The following is a 10,107-nucleotide window of genomic DNA, read 5'->3' on the forward strand; positions in this document are numbered from 1 at the left end:
TCATAGATAAAAATATATAAAATAGATACGTTTTTTTATGATACCCAAGAATGCAGCTACTTTACACTGCTTTGAATGCCTCCCTCCTATAAGACCGCTGTTTATTTTGTTGTGTCGTTTCATTTACAGGAACACAAAGAGAGTAAGACACGGGAGAAGAAGGATGTCGAGAAGTTGAAAGAGCCGAGGATAAGACTCAAGAAAGAATCTCTAGACACAGACAGTGACGATGACAGACAATATCCTTTGCTCTAAATCTTCAAAAGCCGAAATCTTAATGCTGAAATACCATTTTTGAAAGAGAACTTAACGTTTATGTTATCATTTTATGTACTGAATACAGGAGAGTGATATAATCTTTTCCTGTAATATTCTGAGTACTGTCAAAATTTATATCATGACATGTGCATTTGATATGTGTGTCAAAACTTGCTAATGATGCAAGTAAAAAATTTCGATCCAATGATAAAACTAATAACAGGATGAAAGTAAAGAGTGGTTTCATACACGATAACTCGTACCAAGATCATCTTGCTCTTTCCTTGACTCCCAAATTCACTCATACTTCATCTAGGAAGAAGAGACCTTAACTTGATTCATGGGAGAGTCTGTCAAGCAATGATAAAACTAATAATGGGGGATGAAAGTAAAGAGTGGTTTCATTTACGATAACTTGTACAAAGATCGTCTTGCTCTTTTCCTTGACTCCCAAGTTCACTCATACTTCATCTAGGAAGAAGAGACCTTAACTTGATTCATGGGAGAGTCTGTCAAGCTTCTGTAGAGAGATGTATCTGTGCCATCCGTTTACTGTATTATCATCATGGTCATCATCTTGAAGACGGACTTGAGAGATCTCATTCAAGGAAACGACCTCCTCTTCAAGACTGCCTCAACGTATAAAATACAAACCTCAAGATATGGCTGCCATAGATTAATGTACCGACCGTGTAACTACCTGTTCGATTGGACGATACAACGATAGAGCAGTAACTACTGCTGGATATGTCTGCTAGCCTCAACCTGTGAAGTATGGTTACTTTCTAAAAGAGAAGAAATGGTTTGGCCATGTTATGACAGTACAAGCATCTCAAAGCACCCTGGAGTCATTTGACCATTGTTTTTCATCCTTTGAAAAGTTAGTACCAGAAGTTGTGAAGGGCTGATGGTGGGGTGGGGAGGGGAGGGGGAAGGAAGGGGAAGGCATTGATTTCATAAGGATAAGGAGGAGCGATTGGATGGTGAGGACAGAGTTTATATAATTTGTATCGTCTCTATCTTGTGACATAGACGAAGCTTGCAAGTGTCCTAAACAGATTCGTAGTTATATAGCTGAGGCCAATTTCACGATCATGAAATTCCTTTATTTTAATCACACAAGGAAGTTGAATGGTTACTGCCTTATGTGTTGTTGGTCATTATGAAGGCAGGGGAGGGGGTCACAAGGAGGTACTTAGCACTATTTGTATCAGATCTTGATAATGTTAACTTAATAGTGTTAAGGTTTGGGTATTTATCGTAGCAACCAAACATCAGTCAGGTGTGCAGACAAAACAGAAGTTTACAAGTCAACATTATTTCACCCTCTTTTTTTTTCTTTTGCTGGGATATATCTTACAGTTTATTCCCTACTTGTCTACTGGGATGGATAAATTGTCAATTTAATATTTTTTAATTTAATTAATCTAGATGTCCTATACTGATTATTTGAAGAGAAATGCTTGCATGTTTTTGTTGTTGTAGGCATTCCTTCCAAGCACTGAATGCTGATACTCACACAAATCCCTGTTTAGGAGTTTGGAGGTATGAAATGTAGCATCAAGGAAATTCTTTAGCAGTGATAAGTTTTGTAAGAAATAATGAAAGTGTTCTCTCATCCTGCTAATTTAAAAAAAAAAAACCTTTGTACAGTTTCTTAATAAGCAGGTTGACAAGAACCATGTTTAACCCTTCACTCTACCCCATCCCTCATCTCACAAAGAAAAAAGTGATGGACAACTTAGAAAAATAGACTGGCAAGAAAGTTTAATAAAAGAAATGGTGTAAATTTCACATATACATCTCTGTTTAATTTTGTGGCATTTATATCTAGCACTGGCTGTTCTCTTTCATTGTTGTATGTTTTATGCCAAGTCGCACATCATAAATCAATTTGAACTGGGACTATGTGAATGTTATAATATCACCTCCCACATGGATAGAAAACTAGATGTTCTTCTCCCAATTGAGATGGGAATTGAAAAATCTGATCTTTCTATCCAGCAACTTCATCGAAGACAAACTTTAAAACAAAGGTACTATATTTCCAATAAATGTTTTCAATTTAATCATGTATAAATCTGATTGGATGAACCTGGGCATTATGTTAAAGCTTTGAAGTCAACATTTTTCAGTCAGGGGGATCTGTTTTATTTACCTACTCAGCTGGTTGTTCATATTCCATCCATGTTGTCCAAGCTTACAGAGTATTCTCTTTGACATAAATTAGGTTATAAAAGGTCATCAGTTTTTACACAAATGTTAAGCATTGTTTTAAAAAAAAAGTTGCTAATTTTATTAAAAGTAGTTTTCTGAATGCCCTGAGTTGGCAAATAATTCCTGGATGAATGTTTAATGAAGGATATTAAGAGACACAGAAAGATATTTCATGTGACAGTTTGAGCACAATTAAATAACCATTGTTATTTTTACTTTTCTTTTTTTTCTTTTATATTTTTGGGTCTATTACCAATGTCCTTCACCTAGAGTAACTTCACTATCACTTTTGGTATAAGATACATCATTACTGAACTGTAATAACTTCAGCAGTTATAGGTTAGAATGATTATTCCAAATGTGATGCTACGATGACCATTAACGTACGGTTGCATATTGTTTGGTAAATCTCCAAGAAAGAGCTGTCTTGTCTTCTAAGGTATAGCAGAAAATAATTGAGTGTTCACAATTTGTCTGACAGATTTTGAGGTTGCCAAACGTTATTTATTAGAAATTACTGAACGAAGATATGGTTCAGTGCTCCAAGGCTGCTCTACATCTCATAAGAAGAGCAGTTTGCATAGCGCTCTGCTACACAATAACAGATAAATTGTTCCCTCAGGATAGTTAGGATATTGTTTGTGTCCTTCACTTCTTCACACTTTACTGATCAACGATCCGTCGAGGCTCAGAATGAACAAGAAGTTAAAGGGAGGTAGGAAATGAGTCGATGAGAAGTTTCGCTTATTCCTGTTGCATAAGATATGAATGTAATGGGGCTTTCTAGTGTTTCTATAGAGGGTGCTGTCATATCGATCCTAACATGCGTAATCTGCACGGATTACAGATCAGGATCGGGTGAGAAGCGCTCGCAAAGATGCAATCATTTTGGATCTACTTGCATACAGAAAAGCTACGTGATTAACTAGTACATGGTTTCGCTTGTGCAGTTTGGACTAATTGCAAAAGTGCTTCCATAAACAAGCTTAAAACAATCAATTTGACTTGAAACTTTGAAACAAATGCTTTAAGAAGATCTCTTCAATAACGAAATTGGATAAACTCGTCACGGTTATGGCAAGCCATATGTGCAATAATTCGATAAATCGAGTTTATCGCCGTTAAACTCTGTTTTTCGCTCGATAAACTGAGTTTATCACCAAAAACATGATTATCCAATCGATAAACTCAGTTTATCGATCGAAAAACAGAGTTTAATGGCGATAAACTTGGTTTATCAAATTAGTGCACATGTGGCTTGCCATACACGGTACCATTGTGATCTGCAGTCTTGTGAAGTCTCATAGAAGTGCATGGGACTGATATGAATGTGCCCTCTGTTAATTATGGCTGGAGTTGCAGTAACCCTCATTGTAAAAACCTACCCTAGCAGCTATTGAACGACGGTTTTATAGTTTATAAATACCAGTCATAAAGTTCAGCTGTGTTAAAGGTTTTTAAAAAGTTTTCTTACCACATTTTTGCACTTTACTTGATATGAGAAATCAATGTACAGGAAATTATTTTCACATTTAAGTTACAATTAACTTGAAACTCATTGTTTATTGAAGATGTGAACACAGAGAAAATACACAACTGTTTGGTGCACACTTTTGAGTTTTTCTTTAAATATGAGAATTGTCTTAGTTTTCCCTGCCCAACCCCACCATCCTGCTCATGCACATACCACCCTTTCCCTATACTTATAACTTTAGCTTTTGCCAACATCCATTGTTTCAGTGATGTGAGTTCACTAGACCAAAATTACAAATGGCATATCCCAAATTCCTACCTGCCAATTCTTGAGCTTTTACGTATTGTCTGACATGGGATCACCAAGCCTCACATACAACAATCTTAAACCATTAAAAACAAACCGGATACCGAAATTTAAAAAACTCCAATGTCAAAGGAGTCTAGCAAGAAGTACAGTGCTGAACACAAATATGTTGTTAGAAATTTGAAAAGATTTCTAATTGACTCTACTACGTTATGTAAGATCTCCAAGTTTGGGGCACGAATCTCCATATTTCCCTTAGGAAATCTCTAACTTTTTCACCTTTGGCGGGTCTGCACAATTCTAGTATTTTTCAGTGGTATATATCGCGAAATATAAGGGGAAGCACAGGGTGTCCTTACTGACAGACGGGGCCTGCAGTATTACTTTAAAACGCGAGGTTTAAGCCCGCATATTTACTATTAACCTCACCCATCGTCCCAACACTACAAGTATCCACCAATGGTTTTTTAATGGCCTATTATGGCTTAGTAGGGACAAAATCTCAAAAGTTTTACTTTAAATTTCATTATTGTGACTTAAATATTAAAAATTTTTACTTTTAAAGTCCGCTCCCATGTCTCTATTAAGCCACCGTACCTTCCCTACCGCCACCTTGCCCCTAAAGAAGACAAAAGTTATGAAATCTCCCAAATGTCGTAATCTATGAAGGAAAAACGCGGAAGAAAATTTCGCAATGAATGAATGCCTGTGCATCCTCATTGGCATAGTGCATGTTTACAACTGCTAACCGAAGAAGTCTTATTAAGCCCAGTCTAAAATCCCTTGGGGAAGGGGTGGTTGTGGGCTACAGTACGAATACGGTTCACTTAAATAGAGGGCGTCTTCCTCGTTTCGCGGATTGGGTATCAGTATTCTATTATGGTGAATCATTGGTGAAGTGTGATTTCAACATTGATTAGGATAAATGCGTCAATAACGCGTACGCTATCAGCTTACATATTACATAGCCTAGGCCTACACTATCACGATCGTAGTTCTCGCCACTACAACTACTTTAGATTGATTTTACTCACCGAAAGTTCTTGCTGACAAAGAATGTTAATCAGGACAATTTTAAGCACTTTTCTTTGCTTTTTAGCAACGGGAAATGCCGAAGAGATCGTGGATGATGCTAAAAAGGTAGCAAACGAACTGTACATAGTCGAAGGCAAGGCTTCTGTCCCTGGTGTTAAATCCAGTGAATGGGTTCCACTAACGAAAATTCTCATCGATGGAGGAAACTTTCAGGGATTTTTGAAGTGAGTTGATCTTTTCATTTCAGAAATCATCACCGTGACTTCTGCTTGTAACGTAAAATGGAGTATTAAAGTGAAGAGGCACTTTCAAATATAAAGATCGAAAGATCATTCTCGTTATTATATAGCCTGGGCTAACCCATGCCTGGAACTTATGAGTTCTTGCTTTATTTAACCATTCTTAATCCTATTGCAGAAATGACATTCTGAAAGTTGTTTAATCAAATTTATTTGATGTGTGGTTTGCTTTCAACAGATGATTGATAATTTTTCAACAAATGCTTCAAAAATGAGGTTTCTTTTAGGCTAGTAATAGTACGCCTCTGTCAATAACAATATTCTATGACCAAACATGTTCACCAATTTTGCACAAAATGAATGCAGGGGTATTGATATAGGGATGGACTTGTTTTACTCAGATCATGACTTGACCATGTGTGAAAAATTAAAGAAAAACCTTTATAATATTTCAAAGATTGAGGCTATATCTTGAAACCCAGAGTCTCCTGTTTTCATGTTGCCTTTTTTTTCTATTCTTCCTCCCCATTGCAGATTGGATGGTTCTTTCCAATTATATTTGCCAACAGGGTCTTATGTGATTGATCTAGCTCATCCCACATTCGACTTTGAAGCACAAAGGGTTGATGTTAATTCTAAAGGTAGCAAGAGAGCACGGAAAGTGAACAACATCCAACCAAATGCAGTGTCACATCTAACATATCCCCTTCGATTCAAACCTAGAGGGCCCATGAATTATTTTCAGAAGAGAGAAGAATTTAAAATAATTGATATTTTGAAAAGTCCTATGGTAAGTTTTATTTCATATTAGAAAAGGTCAGCCATAGAATTTTACATGTTTTAGGCATCAACAAGTAAGTGGAGATAGCACCGATTCATAACCATTACTTCAAAGTAAATTAATGAATGCCAGACATTGGTATCACCTGACTTGAAATAAGCCTTGAGGATAGAAATTTACATGTCAGAAGTGGCAATTATTGAAGGGCAGTTACTCATTGTACATAGTGCAGCAAGATCAGTCCAAGCCAAATCACCGAGTGGTCTGTAAGTTACTGTACAAGTCAAAACCCTCTGAAGAGTATGTAGTGCATTACAATATTTTCACCAGAAATGTTGCCCTGATGTATATTCATAAGTGTGTACATCTTAGTGTAAAGCACTTAATGTAAAAATTTCTCGATAAAAGGGGACTTGCAGATTTGCTTTAAATTTTTTGTTCAACATTTGTTCAACATTCCTCTGCGGTACAACTACTGTCCTTCATGTTAAACATGAATGCAAAATGGCATACCGGTAAAAACCATCCGCGATGCGATATTCTAATATTTTTTGAATTTTTATATGTTTACTATTTTTCTCTCTAGGAGGGGAAGGGGAAGTGAGCATGGATTGTTTTGGCAGGGGGAAAAAGTAATTTATTGTAACCATGGAAATTTGACATATCTGATGTTTTGGTATTAAATGGAAGTGCTGTGGTTGTTTAAGCTTGATAGAGGTTTGTGAGGTTTGGAATGCATAGTTGCCCTGGTTGTGCCCATGAAGCTGCTTCGGGTGGAGTAGCTGTTTGTCATATTGCCAGTGATAATTATGTATTTGCTCTCAATGTTTTCACTACTATGCATCCATTTCATCTATTGCAACAGGTTATTATGATGGTCTTGCCAATTGTATTCTTGGTACTGATTCCGAAACTGATCAACACAGACGATCCTGAAATCAAAAAGGTAAAACACTCTATTTGTTCAGTTGGTTTATTTGTGTTGGATATCAATATTGTAATGTTTTCTTTTCCATTTCTCTCTTTCTTCATTTCTCAAATCCTTTTCTTCCTTAATTTTTGCATTTGAAAGAGATACCACCAGTATCAAAATGTCAGGTTTATAGATTTACCTCCACTGGCTTTTGCAGCTGACAAGCGGTTGTTTCATAAAAGTTTTCTCTCTTTTCTCAGTCTTAAAATTAATTTCTATCTTAATTTCTCAAATATGTTTTTTATACCCTGATTTCAGTCTCAACTCTTCAATTCTTTCATAAACACAATCAACAATGACATGCAATCGTTTTTGAAACCAGTAGACATTTCTGTCTAAATTGATTTTGTCATTACAAATATTTCCTCATCTTTTCAGGAGATGCAAAGTATGAATTTGATGAATCCCAAGCAAGATATGCCAGATCTTTCAGAAATGGTCACCAACTTCTTTGGGGGAGGATCCTCTGCTCCGAAGAAGAAAGATAAAGCTATAAAGGGCAAGAAGAAATGAAAAGAAGAAATGAAAAGAAGAAGAATTTAATATTGGAATTATTTGCTGAGGATTTTTAAGAATGTAGCCGCAACAGATAACAGCAGTCAAAAGTGCTTTCTATTAGATGTTTTTAGAAGACACATTCAAGATATCGACAAAGCAACTCTGGGCAAATTTAACTGATTTTGTGATTGATATTTTTCCTTGTGTAGTTATTCAATGTCATGCCATATGGTCCTTGATGGTTTGACATATAACAGGGTTCTAGTCATGCCATTGATATATATTTGTTCCTCAATTTAACTTGTTTGTATTTTTTTTTTCAACCTCGGCACCGAGCTTGCAATGTTACTGCTCAGATTTGTCATATTAGACTTGTTCTGTTTTCTAACTCGATATGACAACAACAACAAAGCAGATGATATGTTGACCATTGTGCAATTTTATATTGTCTATTTGACAAAAAAAATGAACAAGAAGAAATACAAGTAACCATAATTGAGCAGAAGTAATTTACAGCATGGCTGGCAGGGGCTCATTATATATCTAAAGCTGAGAGGGAAGGAGGTATGTTAACAGAAAGAGGTCTGGAAAGGAAATGGTCGATATGCCAAGTAGAAATGAAGTCAACATAGAATAGGAGTAAGGATACACTCAAGCATCGGCTTCATTACCTGATCTCCTAAGACAAGTTTGTCAATTTCTGGGTATAATTTAATCAGCTTTGCAAGGTTCATTGGCTAATATAATATATTTGCAACTGGTTCACCATTCCTTGAGACAATTGACACTAATTCTGCACTACATGTGTTTTTTTTAAAACTGTCCTACAATTCTGTACTACTTGGTTTTTCATCCACTATATCTGCCTTGTGATTTTTTAGTTCCTGGCTAGAACCCAGTTTGTAGTGTAGCGGGTTTGTTCCAAAACTGTGATGAAAAGTAGTTTTTGTTTTAAAAAAATTATGGGAAGTCTGAAATGAAATATACTTGATTACTTGCACAAAATGTTGTCTATTTATATCCCTAAAGATTGATTGAGGGATCAAAGTGAAAAGTTAACTTTAAACTTTAGTTCAAATAATCTAACAATGGAGTCAATTAGTAGTATAACCCGAGTGAGAACATTTGGAAGGGAGAAACATACCCTTAGCCCCTCTTCTCCTTTCAATAGTGCAGGACAGCTAGTCCACCCATTTAGTCCACCCCTGTAATACTTATAATGCCAATGTACCTGTTCCATTAATACAACACTACAAGAGGGACACATAGGAGGAGCATAGTTTGGATATCGATACATATATATATATATATATATATATAATTATACACATTTTGAAGTGTTTTTTTTTTTTTTATAATTAATCTGTTATGTCGTATAAACTGACTTCAGCAATAGGTCTTTTATTTGAAAGTTGTTGTGACTATGTACAGTGAAAATGATACATTCATGTATAAAGGGAATTTTATTTGATGCAGGTCTTGTGCACATGATCAAATTACTTTATGTATGCTGAGTTCAGTGTGGACAGGTTCTTTGAATGTATGCAAAAGACCAAACAAACAGTACAAGCACAGACTGTTGGATGTTGTTGTACCCATGTGACACTTTAAATTATCAAATATAAATGTTTTCTCACATGAAATTAATAAATTTGGTATCTCAGGAATGGAATTAAGCTATGAAGGTGGTATTTACTATAGGTCAATTTGTGTCTTTTTACCTGCTTGGTATAATAGATTCAATTTTTTCATAATGTGTAGACATTGTAGCAGTTTGTCAATGTAGAATCCTCAGAGATGGGAAAGAATAATAGAACCTACAAATGCCTATTCTATTACTCTGGTCCATAGCCAGGCCAAGGAAAGGGGGCCTATGCCAACACCCACCCATGCTGCTGGATTATTTCCCTCCCTCCCCCCCCCCCCGCCCCAACCCCATCTGTGCCACCATTATGTGTACAAAAACTTGACAAGTTACAAGACATGTCTATTGTGCCCCTCTTTAAATTGTTGGTATCCCTCCAACCCCGAATTCCTGGCTATGGGCCTGCTTTCACGATATGTGATTAACCAAATACAAATGATGATGATATTACCTCATTATCAGATTCTGACTAACTGAATGAGCATTTAAGAAATAAAACATCAATGATTGGGGCAAGAAGGTGAAGTTGTAGTATGTTTGTAACTTATGTTTATCATGCAGAACACAAAATTACACTGATATGAAGAAAAAGAAATTGTTATGAACAAGTGTGTTTTGTTTCCTTTTTGTGTCATACAAATGTCAATTTTCGTTGATCATGGGGTTTGCAATATTGTGAAA

At 35.9% G+C, this 10,107-nt stretch overlaps 2 protein-coding genes across 5 annotated transcripts in view; both read left to right on the forward strand.

Moving 5' to 3' along the window:
* LOC139980197 (THO complex subunit 2-like) overlaps window positions 1-4,085 on the forward strand; it is a 44,579-nt gene extending 40,494 nt beyond the window's left edge. Inside the window, exons 38-39 of one of the 4 annotated variants that reach the window (XM_071991669.1) lie at window positions 130-239; window positions 725-4,085. In XM_071991669.1, coding sequence (XP_071847770.1) covers window positions 130-239; window positions 725-749 — 135 coding nt within the window. In that variant the 3' untranslated portion in view covers window positions 750-4,085. The other 3 variants (XM_071991670.1, XM_071991668.1, XM_071991666.1) reach the window with 3 other exon arrangements.
* A 1,069-nt stretch (window positions 4,086-5,154) lies between these two features.
* LOC139980200 (endoplasmic reticulum membrane protein complex subunit 7-like) lies at window positions 5,155-10,021 on the forward strand. Its single transcript, XM_071991674.1, has 4 exons — window positions 5,155-5,514; window positions 6,064-6,319; window positions 7,176-7,256; window positions 7,662-10,021. The coding sequence occupies exons 1-4, from the start codon at window positions 5,312-5,314 to the stop codon at window positions 7,794-7,796; spliced, it is 675 nt and encodes a 224-aa protein (XP_071847775.1). The 5' UTR covers window positions 5,155-5,311; the 3' UTR covers window positions 7,797-10,021.
* Window positions 10,022-10,107: the final 86 nt, after the last annotated feature.

This window comes from Apostichopus japonicus, chromosome 14 (genome assembly GCF_037975245.1).
Source record: "Apostichopus japonicus isolate 1M-3 chromosome 14, ASM3797524v1, whole genome shotgun sequence".
Lineage (NCBI taxonomy): Eukaryota > Metazoa > Echinodermata > Holothuroidea > Aspidochirotida > Stichopodidae > Apostichopus > Apostichopus japonicus.